The following is a 23,416-nucleotide window of genomic DNA, read 5'->3' as shown; positions in this document are numbered from 1 at the left end:
CGCGTGTTTCGGGGGGGAGTGAGGGGCGGTGCGCACATATCCAAAGAAGTGAGTCTGCGTGCATTTGGTGAAAGAGAGTCCTTTGTCCCAACGGTAAGCCTGGCGAACATGACTCGCAGCCCTCTGGTATGCAGCACACCTGTGCAGAGGAGAAGCCCAGGAGGGGGAGGGGAGGGAGAGGTGTTGGCGGCCGCAGCCCTGCACCCTTGTAGGGGATCACACCTTCTCCTTTCTTCTCCTTTCAGCCATGTCTCCATCACCCCTTTGTTTTGGCTTACACCTCCAAATACCAGGGAGGCCTTTGTGCGTGTGTGTGTGTGTGTGTGTGTGTGTGTGTGTGTGTCACAGAAAGAGAAAGAGAGAGAGATGACCACAGACAATGCCAATTTGTACAGACTGGAAGAAAATAGAAAAGGAAGCGAGGAGGGAGCGGGAGGACTGATGTTCCCCGGGTCTCCCCAGCCCCCCACCCCGCCACGTGTAGCCCACCTTTGCAGGCCTTCCGGTGGGTGATGGGCTTGCCCATGTCGCGGTAGTAGCCCTCCTTGCAGTAGTGGCAGTGGCGGCCGGCGGTGTTGTGGCGACAGTTGAGGCAGACACCTCCGCTCTTGCGCCCCGAAAGCTTGTAGAGCTCCATGTTGAAGCGGCAGCGCCGGGCATGCAGGTTGCAGTTACAGGCTGCAGGGGGAGACAGAGAGAGGTGTCAGCCGCAGGAGCGCGGGGAGGACAGGCACCCATGAGCGTCAAAAGAAACCCCACCCCTCAACTCCTCCCTTCTCCACTAGCAGAGCCAGGCAGGCAGACTTGTGCTCCAGGAGCTCCTCCTTGGCTCCTCCTGTTTGTACCCGTAAGCATTTATTGGGCACGTAACAGTACATGGCTAAGGTTCTCCCAAAATTCTTATGTTGAAGCCATGACCCCCAGTACCTCAGAATGTGACCGTATTTGGAGATAGAGTCTTAAAACAAGGCCCTCAGAGTGAGCCCTATGCCAGTATGACTGCGTCGTTGTAGGAAGAGGAGATGAGGACACAGAGAGACGCAGGGACGCATGTGCACGAAGGAGAGATCCCGTGAGGATGTTGCCAGAGGGCGGCCATCTGCAAGCCACGCAGAAGGGCCTCCAGAGCAACCAACCCTGCCAACACCTTGATCTTGGACTTCCAGGCTCCAGAACTGTGAGAAGTAAACGTCTAGCGTTTCAGCCCCTAGCCCGTGGCACTTTGTTGTAGCAGCTGAGCAAACTACTGAGGCCCCTGCTGCCAGCCTGGCCTCCCCTTCTCCCCTTCCTCCTCATCCACCGAGGACTCTGGGGCCTGCACACCATTGTTCTTCCCACCTCAACCTGTCCAGCTTCCGGAGGCTGCCCAGCCCTGCTCTGGGGAGAGGACCCCCACATTGTCAGCTATGGCTCTGCTCCACCTGTTCCCTCCCCATGAGCATTGCTCAGGACTCAGCTCCCTTTCCCTGCCCACCTCCACACCCTCCCCATCTGTCTCCTTCACCACTCATCATTTCTGTGCTCCCAACTCCCAAATCAGTATTTCCAGCTTCAGGTCTGGGGTCTCCACTTGAACCCAGAGTCACCTGCCCGACATCATTCACTCCTTACCATCCTGCCCTCAGGTTCCCTGTGGCTTGAGCTGAGCCCCGCAGGCTCCCCTCAGCATGATCAGCAGAAGCACGATTTCTTTTTGTTTGTTTGTTGTTTTTGAGACGGGAGTCTTTCTCTGTCGCCCAGGCTGGAGTGCAGTGGCCTGATCTTGGCTCACTGCAACCTCCGCCTCCAGGGTTCAAGCGATTCTCCTGCCTCACCCTCCTAAGTAGCTGGGATTACAGGTGCATGCCACCACGCCAGGCTAATTTTTGTCTTTTTAGTAGAGATGGGGTTTCAACATGTTGGTCAGGCTGGTCTTGAACTCCTGACCTTGTGACCTTCCCACCTCAGCCTCCCAAAGTGCTGGGATGATAGCCGTAAGCCACCGCACTCAGCCCAGAGCAGGATTTCTAAGGACCAATCTGAGGGCGCCCATCAGGATCAAGTCGAAAGCACTCAGCATGGCCTTCAGGGCTCCAAATAAGCTGGTCCTGCCTCGTCCTTCAGCCTCTCACTCTTTATGCTCCAGTGATTCCAAACTTTGGTCTGTTTCTAGAGCCATGTGCAAGGACCCCTCGCCTGCCCCTCTGGGGCTCTGGACATGCTGTTCCCTTCCTCCCAGGACACTCCCGTTTTATCTGGCTGCCTCCTTCTCATCCCCCAGGTCTTGGTTCCAATGTTACTTCCCAGCCCCGCTCCACCCCACCAGCCTGACGTGGGCACCCAGCATGGCCTCACACAGCTTTCCTTGTGCCACATCAGGATTGCCTGTCACCTGCCTTTTTCTTTAGGCTTCCAACCCCAGGCTTACTCCAGCACAGGTCTGGCCTCTTCTCGTTCACTCCACAACATGGTTTCGTGCTCAGTGTGTTCTAAATCACATTTTATGGAATTTCTAAAGAAATATATGCTGGGTTTTGTTTTGTTTTGTTTTGTTCGAGGCAGGGTCTCACTCTGTTGCCCAGGCTGGAGTGCAATGGCACGGATCTTGGCTCACTGAGACCTCTGTCTCCCGGGCTTGTCAGATCCTCCCACCTCAGCCTCCCAAGTAGCTAGGACCACAGACATGTGCCACCATGCCCAGCGAATTTTTTGTATTTTTTTGTAGAAACAGGGTTTCACCATGTTGCCCAGGCTGGTCTCAAACTCCTGGGCTCAAGATATCTGCCTGTTTTGGTCTCCCAAAGTGCTGGGATTACAGGTGTGAGCCACCACACCCAACCTAAGAAATATATATTTAATTCATGCACTCAAAAAACAAAAGCAGGAAGAGAAAGGAACACACTCTTATTTCTACCAACCACAGTTGCTACAGAGATCTTTCCTTTCAGGCTTTAATTAACATTTGTTCAGTTGTGGAGCTATTTAATTCTTTCCTACAAACACGGATCATACTTTTATACATCTAGTTTTGTGGGGTTTTTTTTTCATAATAATGAACATTTTCTTGTGTCAAATACTGATCTTCACAATGTTTAAAAGTTGTCCGGGCTGGGCATGGTGGCTCACAGCTATAATCCCAGCACTTTGAGAGGCCAAGGTGGGCAGATCTCTTGGAGCCAGGAGTTTGAGACCAGCCTGGCCAATATGGTGAAACTCCGTCTCTACTAAAAAATGCAAAAATTAGTCAGGCATGGTGGTTTGCGCCTGTAATCCCAACAACTTGGAAGGCTGAGGCAGGAGAATCTCTTGAACCTGGGAGGTGGAGGTTGCCATGAGCCACCACTGTACTCCAGCCTGAGCCACAGAGCGAGACCCTACTTCACAAAAATTAAAAACTAAAAAATAAAATTCCTCTGGCACTGTGTTGCATGGCTATGCATAGTGGGCCTCTTGGAGTTGGAAGTGGAGGCATTTAAAAGAAGGACCTCCCAGGGTTGGGCAGCTATAGGTCGTTTCCCATTTTTCACTATTATAAATGTTAACTACCTTTGAACATAAAGGTAACCACCTTGAACCACCTTTGAACATATATATTTGTGCTCTGCTCCAATGACTGTTGTAGTGCAAATATCTCTAGATGGAATTACTGGGTTGAATTTTGAATCTACATGTTTTTATATTTTTATTTATATTTATTTATTTATTTATTTGAGATGGAGTCTCGTTCTGTAGCCCAGGCTGGAGTGCAGTGGCGTGATCTTGGCTCACTGCAACCTCTGCCTCCCAGGTTCACGCGATTCTCCTGCCTCAGCCTCCCGAGTAGCTGCTATTACAGGCGCCTGCCACCACACCCGGCTAATTTTTTGTATTTTTAGTAGAGACGGGGTTTCACTATGTTGGCCAGACTGGTCTCGAACTCCTGACCTCGTGATCCACCCACCTCGGTCTCCCAAAGTGCTGTGATTACAGACACGAGCCACTGCGCCCAGCCCTTCTGCATGTTTTTAACATTGGCTCCAAATTGCCAAACTGCCCTCAAGAAAGGCTGTACTGGCTTATACACCTACCAGCAGGATATGAGAGCTCCTATTTCACCACGTGCTTAAAAATAATAATATGCATTTGGTATCGGCATTCTTTTTAAAAAATCTTGGCCACTCTGTCTGAGAGAAAACACACACACACACACGATTTTAATTTGCATGTCTCTGATTATTAGGAAGGTTGGGCATTTCCCCATGTATTGTTTTTCTATTTATATTTCTTTTTTGCGCATTGCCTGTTCATGCCATTTGCCCAGTTTTCAAATAAGGTGGACTTTTTTCATGCTGTCTAGTGATTAGGAGGATTAAACATCGTTTGTCTTTTCTGCCATATAAGCTGTAAATATTTTTAAGTTTCTCATTCACATGTTACTTTAATTTGTGATCTTTAGAAAAACATGTGCCTCTTTAATTTTTCTCTCTGATGTTATGACAAGCTTCTTTAAGTGCTCTTCCTAGAGTCACTGCCAAGTCACTCACCCATTAGTCATTTCATTTACAAATCGAGGTGGACAGGGCCCTAGAGAAAGCAGTGTGGGATGCAGGAGAAAAGACAGCTCCTGCCCTGAAGTCTGAAAGCAGCCAGAAGCCAAATTAGACCAGGGGATGAGTCCCAGAACCTTGCTAACCGTCCTCCGGCAAGTGTTCCCAGGGCTGAGTTCAACCAAGTGCAAAGAAAGAGGCTGCAGCTGCACCTTGCCCTCCCGCAGACGACTGTCACGCCTGCACACACTCACTCTCTTTGGACTCACTCTGCCAGACAAGGGTGACAGGGGCCTGCTCAGAGAGGTGAAATGACCAACCAGCCCAGGACCACAGAGCCAGTAAATGGGGGGCCCAGGATGGGAACCCTGCCCTTCTGGCTCCTGGTCCACTGGCTCAGAGGAAAAGACCCCTATCACTGCAAGTAACAGCTGGCCTAGACTACAGTCAGAATCTACATCTTTCTTACAAGCACAGAAATCACAGGACCTGGAACACCTGCCTGGGGACAGGGATCTGGAAGGATCACCCAGGCCTCACTTCCTCAGGCCTCCCTTGTACCAGGAAAGGCCTGATAACAGCATCATCCTGTCCTTCTTGGAGGCAAATGTCCTTCTCCTGCATTTCCCAAAGGGGCCTGCCCTAACCTCTGAGCCCCTTCTGGGAGCTCAGCCTCCACTTTTCCCACCCCAGGAGGAAGCTGGGGGCTGGTAGCTCTCTTCCATATGCACCTTACGCCAACAAAAGGTCCTTCCTAAACAACTGGTCACACAAAAGAAAACTCTGAGGCAAACATCAAAAGGCAGGGCTCCCTTCCCTCCCCTGCTTCTTGGAGCTGTCAGGGGACATCAAGTGGCAAATGCCCATGCTCAGACTTCTGCAAAGTATTTTACAGCTTGTTTTCTTTTCTCTTTGTTTTATTTTCTCTGCACAGATGGAAAAATGCATTGGGCAAAGCAGCTCACATCTGGATCCCTCGGCTCCACACAGAGGCGTCACCCAACTCCCGGCCTGTCCCCAGCCCCTTCCTCGGAGAGACACCTTAATCCTTCGCGCCTTCCTGTTTATCTCCTGCATCTCTTGGAGGCAAAAATATTGGGTATTAGTTTCATTATCAGATTTCAAGACAGGGAGGAAAGGGCAGCTTTGTGAGAACAGAGAGGTCAGCCCAGAGAAAAGGGGGTTGGGGGTGGCAGAGACACTCTTGAGGGACCAGCAGGGGCAAGAACAGAAGCACTGCCTAGGCCATTGAGGCTCTGCCTCTTATCCAGGGGTACCCCAGACACCCACAGACACCCCAAGCTTTGTGCCCCTCTTTGGCTATCATGTGAGGATCACCAAGGATGCATCACATGTGGCTGCATTTCAGACCCAGGGCATAACGAGGGTAAGGAAGGTAGGAGGGCGAGAGGCCCCACTTTCCAACCAGAAACCCAGTAGGGAAAGAGGCCCAAGAGGTGGGTTCCTATTTTCTTCCCCCATCAAAAAGTCCTCTAAGTCCTATTTCAACACATGCCTGTGGCCACTCCTTACCTCTCAACATTCCTGCCTTTCTGCCCCTCTCCCTCTCCCACCAACCTGGAACTGCTCAACCCCTTCCCACTCCCCAGGTCAGATCAGTTCAGTGCATACTCACAGTGTTCTAGCTATGTTCCCAGCTCTGTGCTACAGGCTATGTGAGATACACAGATGGACAATGCACTCTCAACTATCCATGGGTTCCCCATCTAATGGAGGGAACAAACTCATGTCAGAAAATTCTCTGATCAAGTGGGACTAATCTCTCATTAACTGTGTTGGTTTGTTGAGGATAGGGACAGCGTTTGCTCTTATATCCTCCAGCCCACAGAAAGCCTTCATACATTTTTGTTGTGCAAATAAGAGACAGAAAGCAAACAAGAGAGAAGATAGATGGATGGATGAATGAATGGAAGGATGAAAAGGTGGATGGATGGACGGATGGATAGATGGAGAGAGGGATGGATGGATGGATGGGGTTGATAGGTGGGTGGAGGGAGGGAGGGAGGGACGCATGGATGGATGGATGGACGCATGCATGGATGGATGGATGGACGCATGGATGGATGGATGGATGGATGGATAGGTAGGTGGGCAGGTAGACAGGCAAGCGGGTATGCATAGAGACAGTTAGATAGTTAGACAGGTAGGGCAGATAGAGGATTTACTGCCTGAACCACTCCCTGACAAGGCATAGCCTTGTGACATCTGATTGTTGCTTTCAACTGCTTTAACTCATCAATTTAACTTCTGTCTGCTCAAGTAGACTGCTGTGCTTTAGAGAGAAAAACCCACATCTAAGTCCCCTGGACTCTTCCTGGAACTCTAAGTAGTGCCCTTGCACACAGAGACTGAATCTGCATCCATTGCTTTTGATGAATTTACCAAACCATAGGTGTTGGCCCACCCCAAAAGACCCTGGCGAACTTACTCTCAATCCCATCAGGACTACCCCAGGCCCAGAAAGCATCCAGCAGACATTGGTGAGCAGTTTCCAGACCATGTCTCTCAGGGACTCTGGTCCTGGCTCCCCCAGACTTCACATGGCCCAGGGGCTTCTCACTGGAGCAGGAAGGCCATTTGGTGATGGGTCTCCTCAGAGGCTCTAGTCTGGGGCCCAGTACCCCACAGCAGCCCTCCAGCACACAGGATCACCATGTCCTCTCCTTCCAGAGCAGTTCTTTTGAGAAGACTGACCATGTTATCTCTGTAGCATAACAGCTGAATTCTCCAAAAAAAAAAAAACCAACTCACACAGGCACCATTGCAGGCTGCAGGCCCCAGCCATTGGCTGCCTGTGCACTGGGACAGGCACTGCTCTCAGATCTGTCATGATTGTTGACACATTTCCACATGTCCAGGCCACATGGGCAGGTTGGGGCATGGCAAAAATTTGCAGGTTGGTGGGGGGCGCTTCTTCCCTCACCAGCTCCTCTGCTAGGTAAGTCCATGGCTCATGGGTAAGGACCAGGAGACCTACTCAGCATGTGCAACTCACAAATTCCCTGAGGGAGAGGGGGCAGTGTTCTCAACCGGTGGCGATTTTGTCCCCCAGTGGACATCTGGCAGTGTCTACAGACATTTTTGGTTATCACGACTGGGGAGGAAGGTGCTGTTTGCATCCAGGGGATAGAAACCAGAGAGGTCGCTAAACTTCCTACAATGCACAGGACAGTTCCCCCAAACAGAGCCTGCCAAATGTCCATAGTGCTGAGTTTGAGAATTCCTGGGTTAGGGAGATCATGACGCCCACCGCCTCCAGGGTATGTAAATGTTTAATCCCCTTTGCCTAAGATGCTGTTCTCTAAGTGCAAACTCTGAGGCTTAGAAAGCTGCTCCAGGAGTGCCGGGTGCAGTGGCTCATGCCTGTAATCCCAGCACTTTGGGAGGCCGAGACGGGTGGATCACCTGAGGTCAGGAGTTCGAAACCAGCCTGACCAACATGGAGAAACCCCGTCTCTACTAAAAAATACAAAATTAGTGGGCATGGTGGCACATGCCTGTAATCCCAGCTACTCGGGAGGATGAGGCAGGAGAATCGCTTGAACCCGGGAGGCAAAGGTTGCAGTGAGCTGAGATCACGCCATTGCACTCCAGCCTGGGCGACAAGAGCAAAACTCCATCTCAAAAAAAAAAAAAAAAAAAAAAAAAAAAGAAAAAGAAAGCTGCTCCAGGAGGTGACTGTCATTAACTCCTTCAACAAAGCTTTGACTGACGCCTTTAAAAGGGCCAGGTGCTGGTGTGACAGCAGCAGGCAAGATGGAGTCCTGTCCCAGGGTGCTTCCTGGCTCAGAGGAAGGTGGACAGTGGTCTAGTAATTGCACTGTTTTCAACGGTGACCAGAGCTGTCAAGACTAACACTCAAGGAGGCCGTTCTTCTGGACCTCTCTGGAACAACGGGGAGAGGACAGGGCCTGAGAAGAGAGTCGGAGCACAGACGGGATATTCTGCCAGCGCTGCCCCAACTGTAACGTACATATGGTCACCGGGGGATCCTGTGCAAATGCAGGCTCTGATGGGGAGGGATGGAACTGGAACTCAATGGAAAAGAACCCAGTTGGGACATGACCCACTGTGTGGACAGAGAGCCTTTCCAGGGAGGTAAAGGGAGGTTCAACCGCAGGGGTCTGTGATGGGGCAGTGGGCAGATGCCTGGTTTCAAGAAAAACTTCTCCTTAAATGACTGGTTCAGAATCATAAAAATACTTGAGAGTTATTTTTAAGAGTTTGAGGTAGTCTGTATTTCCTTTATTACTTTGCTGCTCCATTTGGTATGCTATTTATTTAGAAACTGTTCAGCTCCTGTTTATAAATTTTAGGTATTCCGCCCCCAGTGTGTTTTTCTGAGCCCCCTTTTCAGCGTCTCCTGAAATGGCTGGGTTGAGCAACTCCAGCTGCCCACACACCTAACTCCCGCCCACACCTGGGGATCATTCTGAGCCAACCTCTTAAAGGGCTCCTTTTGGGAAAGGGGCCGAGGCAGGACTGGCCCAAGAATTTCTGGGACTCACAGCCTTTTGTGTCTACAGGTGAGCTGGACATAAGAGAAACGATCATACATGTACATACATTTATAAAACAATCCAAGCCCAGACTTAGGTTTTACTTCACTATTAGCAAATCTGGTAGGGCATGAATTTATCGAAGCATTCAACAAGTATTTACTGAGCCCCTACCTGGTGCATTCTGGGCACCATGCAAGGTGCTGGGGACGTCACAGTGAGCAGGACAACCATGGTCCCTGCCCTGGCAGGGTCGGTGGAAATACCTGGGCATGCTAAGGTCTGGTTAATGCTGCTGCCACTGTGGCCTCACTCCCAGGTCCACCACTATCCCCCAAACATAGGCTTAAGGCTCGTCACTGGAGACATCAGCCAGCCAGATAAAATGCAGCAGTGACCAGCCAGAGGGAGTCACGAGACTGGATGACCCCTACGGGGACCGTGAGGACATCACACAGGAGTAGTTGGTGTGGTTCATGGCTCTGGGGTTTGCACTCATTGAGGATGCCTCGTTTCAACCATTTTAAAAACCACTGACAAACAGTCTCCTAGACATGGCCAGGAGAACTGGACAACTCACTTGTCTGAAAGAAAAGAGTCAACAGGTAGAGTCAGTCCACGCAGGGCATGAGAGCCAGGCGAGGTAAGGATGTCCCATGGGACTCTCTGGAGTTCCAGAGACCATGTGAGGGAAGATGTGGCACTTCGAGATGCCACAAGGACACCAAAACAGGACCCGCTTCTACCTGACTGCCCGTTTGTTGCTTCATTCAACAAACATGAACGGAGACCTTGGAAGTGCCCAGCTCTGAGTGGGAAGCACGCCTGCCATAGGGCTGACGTTGCTGCATTTTGCTCTCTCAACAGACCATGGCCCCCTCTTCCTTCTCTTGAGCTGTGGTTTTTAATTCAAGCAGCTACCAAACAAACCCCTCTCAAGGCCCCAACCTGTGATGATGCTCCAGCTTGGGTGCACAGATTCACCAGCATTCCCTCCTAAGACACACGGAGCTGAGTCAACCCCCAGAGTTTCTTTTCATTTTGAGACAGAGTCTTGTTCTGTTGCCCAGGCTGGAGTGCAGTGGCAGGATCTCGGCTCACCGCAAGCTCTGCCTCCCAGGTTCAAGCAATTCTCCTGCCTCAGGCTCCCAAGTAGCTGGGATTACAGGCACCCGCCACCACGCCCAGCTAATGTTTTTGTATTTTTAATAGAGACGGGGTTTCACCATGTTGCCCAGAATGATCTCGAACTCCTGACCTCAGGTGATCTGCCCACCTAACTGCAACCTCTGCCTCCCGGGTTCAAGCAATTCTCCTGCCTCAGCCTCCCGAGTAGCTGGGATTACAGGTGAGTGCCACCACACCTGGCTCATTTTTGTATTTTTAGTAAAGACGGGGTTTCACCATGTGGGCCAGGCTGGTCTCGAACTCCTGATCTCAGGTGATCCACCCTCCTAGGCCTCCCAAAGTGCTTGGATTACAGGCATGAACCACCGCGCCTGGCCGCCCCCTGGAGTGTCACTATTACTAACCAAGATCAAACACAATGGCTACAACCTCACAGGCAAGCAAGAGGAAAGAAAGCTGGGGCCTGATGTGGGAAGCCTGGACTCTAGCTCCGGCTCCACGACTCCCCCAGGTATGTGACCCTGGAAAGCCCACTTGGCCCCTCTGAACCCATTCTCCCATCTGAAAAATAAAGACATCTGCGTCTGATGAGTTCTAAGTTCTTTTCTGGCCCTAAAAGTCTAACTCATGATACCCAAACTCCTGCAGGGTAGGGGACAGATCAGCAGACTCACATCAGCATGGAGGCCTTTGGGAGGGGACCCTGGAATTCAGAAGTGGGGTGCTCCGGGCTAGGTAATGACGCTGTGAAGAAGCCTCAGGGTGGGACAGGATCAAGCCAGTGACAGGGCTGTGGAAAGGGCTCTAAGATCACCTCCAGGCCCCGGGTGGATCACAGCTGGGAATTGCCATGGCCCTGGGGTGGTGGCGGGAGGACCCTGCAGGCTGCCCCCTTGCTGAAAGTGGAGGTATGGGAGCCTTCCCAGGGAAACCATCAGAGGGGCGTGGCCAACAGGACTGATGACCACCTGGGTCTTTCAGAGAGAATGGGTGTGCAGGATCCTCTCCGGGGAACTGGGCAGAGGAAACTATTTTGGGGGAGAAAAAAGGAGTTTACCTTTGGGCATGCGGTGGCATAGCAGGGGGATTTAGCAGAGGGCAGTGAGCCATAGTGTGTCCAGAGTTGGTTCCTGCCAGTGGGTTCCTGGTCTCGCTCACTTCAAGAATGAAGCCGTGGATCTTGGCGGTGAGTGTTACAGCTCTTAAAGGTGGCACGGACCCAAAGAGTGAGCGGCAGCAAGATTTATTGTGAAGCGCAAAAGAACAAAGCTTCCACAGCGTGGAAGGTGACCGGAGTGGGTTGCCACTCATGGCCCACGGGGGGCCAGCTTTTATTCCCTTATTTGTCCCTGCCCATGTTCCATTTCTGTCCTATCAAAGTGCCCTTTTTTCAATCCTCCCCGCGATTGGCTACTTTTAGACTCAGGCTGATTGATGCGTTTTACAGAGTGCTGATTGGTGCATTTTACAGAGTGCTGATTGGTGTGTTTTACAGAGCGCTGATTGGTGCACTTTACAATCCTCTTGCTAGCTACAGAGTGCTGATTGGTGCGTTTTACAATCCTCTTGTAAGACAGACAATTTTTCCAATTCCCCAGCCGACCCAGGAAGTCCAGCTGGCTTCAGCTCTCCACAGGGACCCTCCGTGGTCAGCCTTAGAGGCCCCTGAAGCCAAGTTCTCCCAGAGAGGAGCCCATGCACCTCTCTTAAGTCTCTCTTTCAGAAACAGGCCTGCAGGGCCACTCCATTTAGTTTTTAGGGTCCAATTTGAAAACAGAATTTCTGTCCACCCTCCCTTCCCCCTCCCCACCACCACCTGTGCTTTATCTCTGATACCAGAAATGCCGTGGAAGAGGGGTGGATCAAGGTGGTAGGAAAAATGAAAGAAAGTGGGAAGTGTTTTGGGACCTCAGTGCCCGGAGTCACAGTCAGAGTGGGACGGGAGGCTGGAGTTGCCGGCTTGCCAAAGACAGGCTTTAGATGGTTTCTGATAAAGTCCCCGGAGATAAGTGGCCTGTGTTTGTCGAGGGCTTAGGGAGCTTTAGCCAAGTCTGAACACAAAGGGGCCTTCTGTCAACAGTCCTTCAGGCCACTAATAGGGCTGAATAAACACTACAGTAACAAGTTCTTCACACCTGTGGGGCTTGGGAAAGGCCCCAGCCCCTTTGTCAAGATGTCAGACAAAAGGGCTGCTAGGAGTTGGCCTCCCACCCCGCAGCCAGACCCTCTTAGGCTTCTGGGGGAAGGGACAGGGGTGGGGGGCAGGTAAGTCTTAAGTTTGGTGAGTCCTGTCTCCTTCTTCAAGCAGAAATGTCCAGGGGGGACCAACTGATGGACATGGTCCCTGCAAACAGGCTGGCGGCAAACAGACCGAGAGGGCATTTCGTGGGGTTTGGGATCAGGACCACGGGCAGGATTAAGGATACCGGGGTCACGGGCTCGGCTCTCCAAAAAGCACAGCCCAGGCCCTGTGGTTCTTTCTCCCGCTGTGCCGGGCACCCGGCCCCTCCCCAGTGGAGAGCGGGGGCCATTCCCCAAATCTGCTTGACCTCGCCGTCATTTTTTCCACTGACTTTTTTTTTTTCTCTGTAAACATCTTAGCCTTTTCTCTTCCCTGCCCTTTTTTGGCTGCTATGCCTCCCCCTAAGGCTTTGAAACAATCCCCTCCTAACGAATATGTCCCAGGCCCTTGCTGCAAAAGAATCACTCAGGGTTCCTGCTGCACAAACATCCTTCTCTCCGCCTGCCCGGCGGGCCGGCCCCTCTCTTGGAGGAAATGCCGAGCAGGCTTTGGTAAGCCCTGAGCAGTCATCAGTTCTTTGTCTGCTGCGTTCCTCAGATCCTCCCTCCACGTTCCAGTCCGGAGCCTCTGCCCCAGGCAGAGGGTGAGTGCTCTCTCTGCCACCTCCTTCGGGGACTTTAGCCCTGGCCCTCTATGTGCCATGCACAACTCTACGCCTTCTCCACTTCCAACCAGCCCGCCACCCCAAATCCCTCTTCAGACATTCCTCTCATTTGTCACTGCCCTGTTCTGGAACCTTCCATGGCTGCCCACTGTCTATGAGATGCAAACTTTCTTGCCTTTCAGGACAAAAACAGTTTCACAATGGGGGTCCAGAGACTGGAGGTCTTGCTCCTTCCTTCCTTATTTATTTATTATGTATTTTTTGAGATGGGGTTGCACTCTTGTCACCCAGGCTGGAGTGCAGTGGCGTGATCTTGGCTCACCGCAACCTCTGCCTCCTGGGTTCAAGTGGTTCTCCTGCCCCAGCCTCCCAAGTAGCTGAGGATTACAGGCGCCCGCCACCATGCTGAGCTAATTTTTGTATTTTTAGTAGAGACAGAGTTTCGCCATGTTGGCCAGGGTGGTCTCAAACTCCTGACCTCAAATGATTCACCCTCCTCGACCTCCCAAAGTGCTGGGATTGCAGGTGTGCGCCACCACGCCTGGCTAATTTTTGCATTTTTAGTAGAGATGGGGTTTCACCATGTTGGCCAGGCTGTTCTCGAACTCCTGGCCTCAAATGATCCTCCTACCTCGATCTCCCAAAGTGCTGGGATTGCAGGTGCTCACCACAGTGCCTTGCCCTGCTCCTTCCTTATAATAGGACCCTATATGAAACCTCACCCCATCCCACCCACTCCTCTCCAAGCTCCAGATCTATCAGCAAAAGAAGGAAGGGGGACATTGTTCTAAGGACAAATCCAGGGTCTTGGGGCTGGTGCAGCCTTCCAGGGTTTCCCAGTTTACCCTCTTGTAGAAGAGATGAGAAAAACAAGGTCCCAAGAAGCAAAGAGATGTTGCCAGGGACCTGGCAATAGTGAATGGTGACTAACACTTCACCAGACTAATTCAGAGCTCTTTCCAGACCGCCAGCAGCATGGTGAGGGTGACATGGTCTCAGGCAGAAAGAAGCCTGATAAAACCCTGTGGCTGCTGGAATTCATTCCTGAAGGCAGAGAATTTTCAAACTGGAAGAGATTGTCTGAGCAAAGTTCTCCCGGAAGCTTTTGTTGCCATGAAATTCTCTTTGCTCTGTGACTTGTCCCCCCTGCCCAGATGTCTGGTTAGCAGCTCGGGGGGTGGCAGCAGGGTGTGTGTGTGGGGGGTGGGGGGTTCCTTCCAATCTCTTTTCCCTAGAGGTGGTGCATACACTCCCTGTGCTTTATGAAATGCACATATGAGGACTGATTTGCCAGCCAAGCCGGCCAAGCCTGGCTCCTGGCTCCCTGGAGTCATTTCCCATCTGTAATGGCTCCCGTCACTAAGCCAGGCACTTGCCAGGCTGGAGATTCAAGGCGGGACTCCAGGGCAGTGGGAGAGGCTGGTGCAAGGGAGGCTTAATGACTTGAAGTTGATTCTGTTCTCCAGACACCAGGCAGGAAAACATGCAATTCCCAGGACACCTTCCCCAGCCCTTTGTTCCCCTCTACCCCCATGGGCTGTATCCCTCCCTGCTTGACCTTTATTTAATTCATCTCTTTAGTTAACTTTGACTTGGGTTGTAAACTCTAGAGACCAGCCCAGACTGCAGCCGAAACTACTGCAGGGTTCAATATTGCACACCAGACCCCTGTGTGACCAGCAGATCAAGATTCCTGCTCGTGGACAGGGACAGGGTGAAACCAGGGTCCCAATCTGCACGCCGGACCCCCGTGTGCCCAACAGAAACCAGTGTCCCATTGGGCCACTCCAGGACAACACCAAAACACCTTCTCAGTTTCCTAATTCACTCTCCGACTAAACTCGGGTTGCCAGGTTTAGCAAATAAAAATACAGAACACCCAGTTAAATTTGAATGGCACAAATCATTTTTAGTAAAAGTATGCCCCAAGACTGGCATGTCAGTGCTACCTCCAGCACACACCAGATCCCTATCCAGCTTGGGCTGTGCCTAAGATGTACGATTTCACGCAACGGTTTTTTATCAACAGCCACTTTAATTTCCTCAGTCTCCACAAGTCCCAGAAGAGGTTAAAAGGGCCCCTCAACTCAACAGGTCCAGGAGAGAAGAGTCCTGTTTGGGTTTTTCTTAACTCAAAGGGTTGTCTGCTTCTTCAGTTCCTATTTGCTTAGCACCAGCTTGTCATTCCCTTATTTCCCTCTCTCAATCTGCTAAACAAGAACAGATATCCTGTGCCCAGGAGCACGTGGAGATTCGTGAGAAGGGAAAAGACCCTGCCCACTGGATGACCCACAAACTGCTTTCCAGTTGCAGGGCACTGTCTGCAGGGCCGTCAATGCCAAGCAGACAGACCACGCCCCTCTGCCCCTACCCAGCCTCTCAAAAGGCCCTGTCACTAGTTAGCATGCCCCCACTTCACATGCAAAGATCCCCATGTGGAACCAATCACACTCCAGTTCCAGGAGACACAAGGGGGAGGAAGGCAAGTATGGCCAGAGTGGCCCCAAATCTGTACCCAAACAAAGCCATTTTCATCATGATATGCTTCGTGGTGAAAATGATCAAAATCCGAACCCCAATTCTGAATCCAGTTATTTTAATCAAACCACTAGGTACAATTCATTTAGAGGTCAGTAAAGTGTCTATGAGATTTAATGAAAGATTTTAGGTGGCCTACCATCAAACAGAGGATAAGACAGGGGATGGCAGATTCCAGCTGGCCAAAGGAGCTAGAATGGGCCACCCCTGGGGGAGAGTGACTTTGCCATCCCTGGAGACATTCAAGTAGAAAAATACGGTACAGGAGACTCCGGCTCTGGGGAGGAGGTGGAACTAGACTGATCGAGACCCTTCCAACTCAGAGAGCCCTAGAAGACACATTTCCTGCCTCTGGGATGTCAGATCCTTACAGGTTTGAGGCTGCATTGGCCTTGCTAATATTTTGAGACGGAGTCTCTCTCTGTCGCCCAGGCTGGAGTGCAGCGGCTCGATCTCAGCTCACTGCAAGCTCTGCCCACAGGTTCATGCCATTCTCCTACCTCAGCCTTCCTAGTAGCTGGGACTACAGGTGCCCGCCACTATGCCTGGCTAATTTATTTATTTATTTATTTTGTATTTTTAGTAGAGACGGGGTTTCACCGTGTTAGCCAGGATGGTCTCGATCTCCTGACCTCGTGATCTGCCCACCTCGGCCTCCCAAATGGCCTTGCTAATATTCTTACACATGAGCTAGTGGAAGGGATTTCCAGTCTGCAAATGACCCTGAGTCCTTATGGGGAGGGACTGTGCACGTGGAAAGGAGAAGCGCAGCAGAGCTTCCCTGTGGGCAAATGCGGGAAGAATCCAAATGGTCCTTCTGCAATGACGTCCTGAGTTATCTGGTACAGCCAGGGAAAACAGCCTGGGGAAAACGACAAGCTCTTCCTCGTGGAGAGATGGTGGCTCCATAGCTGAACATCCTCTGAACAGGCCTTTGGGGGTTCAAAAGCTTTAGGGCAGACTGATCTTCCACAGAGAGGTAGCAAGGCAGCTGTCTATGGCCAGCATCTCCACACCGATGCCAGGGTATTACCCAGAAGCACCAGCTACTGAGTATTTTGGACATCTCCTCCACATATGGGGAATGTAAGCAACCCCAGTGCCTCGCTGGCTCTGAAACTCCCAGGCAAGAATCCAACAAGCGACTGACCAGGAAAGGAGAGTCCTGCGGCGAGTTAGCCCCTCGCTTTCCTCCTCCAAATTGTTTTGAGAGCCAATAGCACGGGCCAAATCCCTAGCTCACTAGCAATCAGAGACATTGTCCCGCCTCGCTCTGTCTCAGCACCTACAGGGCATGGCTGCCAGGAGCCCCAGGGTGTGTCTAAAGACCCATAGGTCCCCTCCAGCCCTGCTAACCAGCAGAAGGCGAATGGGAGGTAGGAGTGCATTGGCTGCTTGTTTCAGGACTGAGGACCAAGGTATGCGTAAGCAAGGTGGTCCCCTCCTTGAGGACTCACCCCCAAAATGGGCAGGAAGTCTGTGCCCAGAAGGAGTGAGGGGCCTCTGAGAGCTCTAAGAAAATGCAGAGAACAATGAGATGAGCTCAGGGCAGGAGGTGGGAGCTGAGGGCAGCCTTCAAAGCTGGGGCAGTTCACACCTGCCACTTCCACTCAGCCACCGTAACAGTGACACATGACTCACCTGGAGCAGTCTCTGTGCACCAGGCACCCCTGGGTCATTATGCTTCAAGCCTCCTCATGAGCCCTGGATCCTAGTGTCTCCTCCCTGCACCTTACTCAGCTGTTTGCCTCCTGTCTCTGTCCATACATGCCTGCACCACTGCTGAAGGTACGGCAGGAAGAGAACTGAGGAATGTGCTTGAAAGGGCACAAGGGCCTCGCAGGGGTCTCCCAAACCCTAGACAGCTCAAGCTGCCCAACTTGTGACTTCAGAAACAGTCTCCTTATCTTCTTCCAGCCCGCAGAGGCTTGGATGGAAAATGAATACAAACACATCTGTTCTTCTAAACACCCCACAATTTTTTTTTTTTTTTTTGAGATGGAGTCTTGCTCTGTCGCCCAGGCTGGAGTGCAGTGGCCGATCTCAGCTCACTGCAACCCCTGCCTCCTGGGTTCAAGTGATTCTTCTGGCTCAGCCTCCCAAGTAGCTGGGACTACAGGTGCCTGCCACCACGCCCGGCTAATTTTTTGTATTTTTAGTAGAGACAGGGTTTTGCCATGTTGGCCAGGCTGGTCTCGAACTCCTGGCCTCAGGTGATCCACCCACCTCGGCCTCCCAAAGTGCTGGGATTACAGGTGTGAGCCACCGTGCCTGGCCAACACCCCACACTTTACAACTTTACTTTCATCCAATTAAGCCAGAAAATAATGTCGAGACCCTGGCTGGGCTCACACAGCTCACAGGAGCGACAGGGACTGGACGCCTGGCCCACTCTGCTCAGAAGCCTGGCCCTTTCTTCTCCCCCAGCTGCAAATGGGGTGGTAGGGGGTTAGTCCTTCCCAGACTTCCACCCTGTGACTCAGTTGGTTTTGTGACCAGAATAGATCTATTTAAGATACACACTGGGCCCGGTGGCGTTGTTTTATGACATTAGTTCCCCTCAGGTAGTCTTTGAAAATGTTTTTTCTTACCCTAAAATTAGGGGGCTTGGGAACAAGACAGGTTCCTAGTACAAGTCAGGGTTGTAGGGAACCCACATGTGAACGCCCCACATTTCTTGGCCCTGGTGCTCCTGGCTGCTGTGGATGTGGCTAATTCCCCAGGAGTCCTCTGTAATTCCACAGTAATGTGGATTTAATTGTCCCCAAAGCAGGCCATTCTTCCTTTATTATGCAGTAAATTTCCCTCCAGAGTTCGGATTTCATGCGCCTGCCTCAGCTGGGGAGCCGGCCAGCCTCGGGGGGTGGCGCACTGTCCTCGCCACTGACCCCCGGCTCCACCTTCTGGCCCTCCCTGGACCTGGAGCTGGAGACAGCTGTGGGGTACAGACCACAGACCGGTGTGTCTGCCTCCTCAAGTGTGCCTCTCCAGGGGGTCCTGGGGTCCCTCCCACCCTCGAGGAGGCAGGGACACTGGTCTGTGGTTCTGTCTGGACAGCAAATTAACTTGACAAATGCAAACAGGCTGAAACAGCGGGATTCATTAGGCAGAAGCTGGACCGCATTTCCTCCATGTGCTCGCTTGTTTCGTCAGCAAACCCCACTGAGGCTGGGAGGCAGGGGAGCGAGGTGCTAAGAGGAGGCCTGTTCCAGCCTTCCATCCACCTATGCGGCCTGCGCCAGTCACCTGATCTCTCTTTGTCCACTTTGCTATTCAGTGAAAGAAGAGTAATTACAAGCACCCTCTTATCAGATGAGATAAGGCCCATAAAACACTTAGCCCAGGGCCCACACCCTCTGGGAGCCTAAGCCTCAACTTCAGTACAACTTGGAGGTGACAAAGGGGAGTCAAGAGCCGATGCAGGAGTTCAAATCCTGTGTGTCTCAGGCTAGCACTGTGCACTTGACCTTGGGTGTGTTTGATCACCTCTATGCCTCAGTTTCCTTATCTAGGAATGAGGACAGTAATGGTGCCCAGCTGTCAACAGTGGCTGACCCAGGGGAACAGTAGTTGATGTTACGATGATCACTCCTGACAGCAGGTCCAGGCAGCTATGGGAGACCTACTAGATGCTGGACACATGGCTCTACAGGAGGGTTTGTGCACTGGATGAGTTCATTATGGGGAGATCGATATAAAAGACGGTTAACGGCCGGGCGCAGTGGCTCATGTCTGTAATCCTAGAACTTTAGGAGGCCGAGATGGGTGGATCACCTGAGGTCAGGAGTTCTAGATCAGCCTGGCCAACATGGCGAAATCCTGTCTCTACTAAAAATACAATAATTAGCCGGACATGGTGGTGCGTGCCTGTAATTCTAGCTACTCAGGAGGCTGAGGCAGGAGAATCGCTTGAACCCAGGAGGTGGACTTGCAGTGGGCCGAGATTGTGCCACTGCACTCCAGCCTGGGCAACAAGAGTGAAATTCCATCTCAAAAAAAAAAAAAAAGCAGGTAACGGTGTATTTAGGATTCCATGTCAGGGGAACATCACAAACAGGGTGACCCAGGGGAGACCCTTGGCCTCTGCAGACCTCAGTCCCTTAGGAAGTAAAGCTAGCTCATCGCAAAGGGACCTCCCAGTTAAGACAGACTGTTCCAGCATTGGCGTGACATGGTTTTGCTCATACCCACCATTTTAAGAGATTCTCATTGTGACAACCTCTCCTTTCCAGAACGGAGACCATCTAGAACACAGTCAAGAACAACAGAGAAAGAAAGACACCTCTCTGAGCAGCCAAAACAGTTGTCACCAGGAGAGTCCCATCCCTAGATCGTCTTTACTCTCCATTTACATGGAATTCAGGAGAGAGAGCCACAGTTTGACGATGAGGTAGAAGACAGAGCAGGCAATGTAAAAACCAAAAAGAGCACGGCAAAGTGAGGATGCTGGAGAAGGGGCAGGCTGCCTGGCCTGCCTCAATATTCCCCTGTTCCAGGCAAATAAAACGGCGGAGATAGCAAAATGCACCCCCGTGAGCTCCCAGGGGATCCCTTTCCCCACCCAGGGCTCAGGCCGGTCCCCCTCCTCCCAGGCTCATGCCTCCCAGCTTCCTGGCCATGCTGCTGCTTTCTCTCCACTCCTCCCCCTGCTGCCATCCGACAGCATCCAGGCCAAGGCCCCGGGTTCTGGAGTCTGTGGCCCTTTATCGCTACCTTCTTCTCATCCTCTACTCCCGTCCAGACAGACAGCCCTTCTGGACAAAGCCACACAGGGCAGATGGATACTTTCAGAAAACCATGACCACCAGTCTCCCCTGACAGCCGCCCTTCATCCCTCATCACCTCCAGGTCTTAGCCCATTTGTCACTTCCCAGCGAGGCCTGCCCTGACCATGCCACTTAAAATACCAAACCCACACCCTCCTCTGCTTCCCTTTTCTTCACTGCACATAACCTTTTAGAGTGTATGTGTACTTTAAATATTGATTTTATTACGTCATCTAACAGCAGACACAGACTTTACATATTGATTTCATTACATCAACTTATAGCATCTACATACTTTACATACTGATTTTGTTGGTTATATTATAGCACATGCATACTTCATATACTAATTCATCTACTATGCTTCTCTCATGTAGAATGTAAGCTCCATAAGGGCAGACTTTTTGGTTGGTTGGTTGGTTCACAGATTAACCCCAGGGCCTAGAGACATGTCTGGCACATAGTACACGGTGATATCTATTAAGTCCATGAATGAATAAATCAGTCCTTGAGATTTGTCACTTTCACCCACCTCCCTATTTCAAGCCTTCCCCGCCCTCTTCAAACCTCCACCCACCTCCCATCATCTTCCTTCTCCAGGTTCACACTCCACAGGTGTATCCTTACCTCCTATTCTCAAAAGAAAAGGAAGCTGACAGAGAAGAACCTCTGCTACCTGCTGCTGGCTAAGCCTGAGCCTCCTGGTGAAGGCAGGGCCAGCAGCAGGTTGCACACCTCCGCTGTGTATGATGTGCAGGAGGTTGTACATCTTGTCTGGCAGTTCACCTTCCTTCCCCGATCTAGGCCCATTCCCCCAACTGTTTGGTTTTTTTCTTTTTTTTTTTTTTTCTTTTTGAGATGAAATCTTATTCTATTGTCCAGGCTGGAGTACAATGGCACAATCTCAACTCACTGCAACCTCCGCCTCCCAGGTTCAAGCGATTCTCCCACCTCAGCCTCTCGAGTAGCTGGGATTACAGGGGCCCGCCACCATGCCCAGCTAATTTTACTTTTTTTGAGATGGAATCTCACTCTGTCGCCCAGCCTGGAGTGCAGTGGCATGATCTCGGCTCACTGCAAGCTCCGCCTCCCGGGTTCATGCCATTCTCCTGCCTCAGCCTCCTGAGTAGCTGGGATTACAGGCGCCTGCTAATTTTTTGTATTTTTAGTAGAGACAGGGTTTCACCATGTTGGCCAGGCTGGTCTTGAACTCCTGAGTATGCCCAGCTAATTTTTGTAGTTTTAGTAGAGACAGGGTTTCACCATGTTGGCCAGGCTGGTCTTGAACTCCTGAGTACGCCCAGCTAATTTTTGTAGTTTTAGTAGAGACAGGGTTTCACCATGTTGGCCAGGCTGATCTCCAACTCCTGACCTCAAGTGATCCACCCGCCTCAGCTTCCCAAAGTGCTGGGATTACAAGCATGAGCCACTGTGCCCAGCCCCAACTGTGTTTTGGATCCGACTCCCTCTTGCCTCTTCAGGAAACATAAACCGTCACCTTTCCCTTCTCTCTCACACACACAGCCTCTTCCTCTTGTCCCCTTTCATCCCAACTCCTATCCTAGTTAACATGCTCAGACTGCTCCCCTCTCTGCAAGCCCTCCTCCAACCCCACATCTCCCTAGGTCCTGTCTCTCCCCAGCTTCCATGGTGCTGCCCCCCACTCACTTTTCCGTCCACTCTGCTGCGTCTTCTTTGCCCTGTTATCCCACCAGGACGCCCGCGCTAAGGCCACCTAAGTCTGCCATATTGCAAATCCAACTCATGTTGGATCCACCTCTCTCACTAGGCCCCTCGGCAGGCTTGACGGAGTTCACCGCATCTCTTTCACAGCCCTCTCTTCCTTTGACTTTCCTGGCAGCACATATGCCTGGTTTTCCTCCTCCAGGGCTGCCTCCCTTTCATGCTTGCCCTTCTCTCCCCCCTCATTAAAGCTGGCGTTCTTCCAGCTGCACTTGGGCCTTCTCTCCTCTTACTTCGCTATCTCCCTTGGTAATCTCCCCCAATTCAATGATCTGTCTTCTCAGGGGGAAATGACTCCCAAATATATATCTCTAGTCCCCACATCTTCTCTGAGCTTCTGACGTGTCTATCCAACCGCCCACCCCACATCTCAGATTGCTCAAAAGCACTTCAAACTTAATGGTGTCTAAGATCAAAGCCATGATATTCCCTCCCAAATCCAGTTGTCTTCCAGGAAATGATGCTTTCATCTACCCACACGTGCAAGCTGGAAATCCAGAGTCACCACTGTCACCGCCCACTCCCCTGACCCCATTACCTAATCAATCCATCACCAAGTGCTGCTTACTTTTAATTCTCTCCCAAATCTTGCTACTTCTTTCCCTAGTCCAAGTCACCATCATCTTCGACTGGCACAGGGGTCACAAATGTGAGTTTTCAGCCTGCCTGAGAGCTGGCCGGTGGTAATGAATTCTAGGGAGAGATGACCTTTTCCCTCCTGTGCAGGACAAAGGTCAGAACACACTAGTCTCTTCACTCTCCCCTCCTACATGACAGGTTCATTTCTCACTGGCCCTTACACTGAGAGTGCAGTCCTTTAGGGTTTACATTTTGCGTGGCCAACTCCTGTTGGACTTTTCACTGGGGATGGGGGAAGCCCTGCCTTTATCTCTGGCCTCCTGAGTCCCACAAGCTGTCAAACAGGGGCTCACTGTCATAGGGGTCTGACCCGCACCTGCACACACACATCTGGCTCTGGTGCTTGTTCACCTCCATGAACACTGCTTTCACTCTGGGGAACTCAACAAATGCCAGCTCAGAGATGCATTTTTTTATTTCAAGTTTATGTTTTTGTTTATTTTTCAACGAGTTCAGCCTGTGCTTTCCTTCTGTTGTTTTCAGAGGCAAAGCACCCGTTCTGCCACAGCACCAGGGCAGGGGGTGCAGAGACTGCACTGCAGGTAACACCATTCTTACTTCGGAGCTCCTGCTCTGCGCCACAGTCCTCACAATGACCTCCACCTTTCCTGGTGGCCCAGAGCACACACAGCTCACACCACCCGACGGTCTTTCAGGAGCACACAGCTCTC

At 51.5% G+C, this 23,416-nt stretch overlaps 1 protein-coding gene across 2 annotated transcripts in view; it reads right to left on the bottom strand.

Moving 5' to 3' along the window:
- NTN1 (netrin 1) overlaps nucleotides 1-23,416 on the bottom strand; it is a 219,208-nt gene that overhangs the window by 76,706 nt on the left and 119,086 nt on the right. For both annotated transcript variants that reach the window (XM_031003171.3, XM_055367486.2), the window contains exon 3: nucleotides 490-678. In XM_031003171.3, the coding sequence (XP_030859031.1) occupies nucleotides 490-678 (189 nt within the window). The remainder of the gene's footprint in view (nucleotides 1-489; nucleotides 679-23,416) is intronic.

Source organism: Gorilla gorilla, chromosome 19 (assembly GCF_029281585.2).
Source record: "Gorilla gorilla gorilla isolate KB3781 chromosome 19, NHGRI_mGorGor1-v2.1_pri, whole genome shotgun sequence".
Classification (NCBI taxonomy): Eukaryota; Metazoa; Chordata; class Mammalia; order Primates; family Hominidae; genus Gorilla; species Gorilla gorilla.
This window is presented reverse-complemented; position numbering and strand designations above follow the sequence as displayed.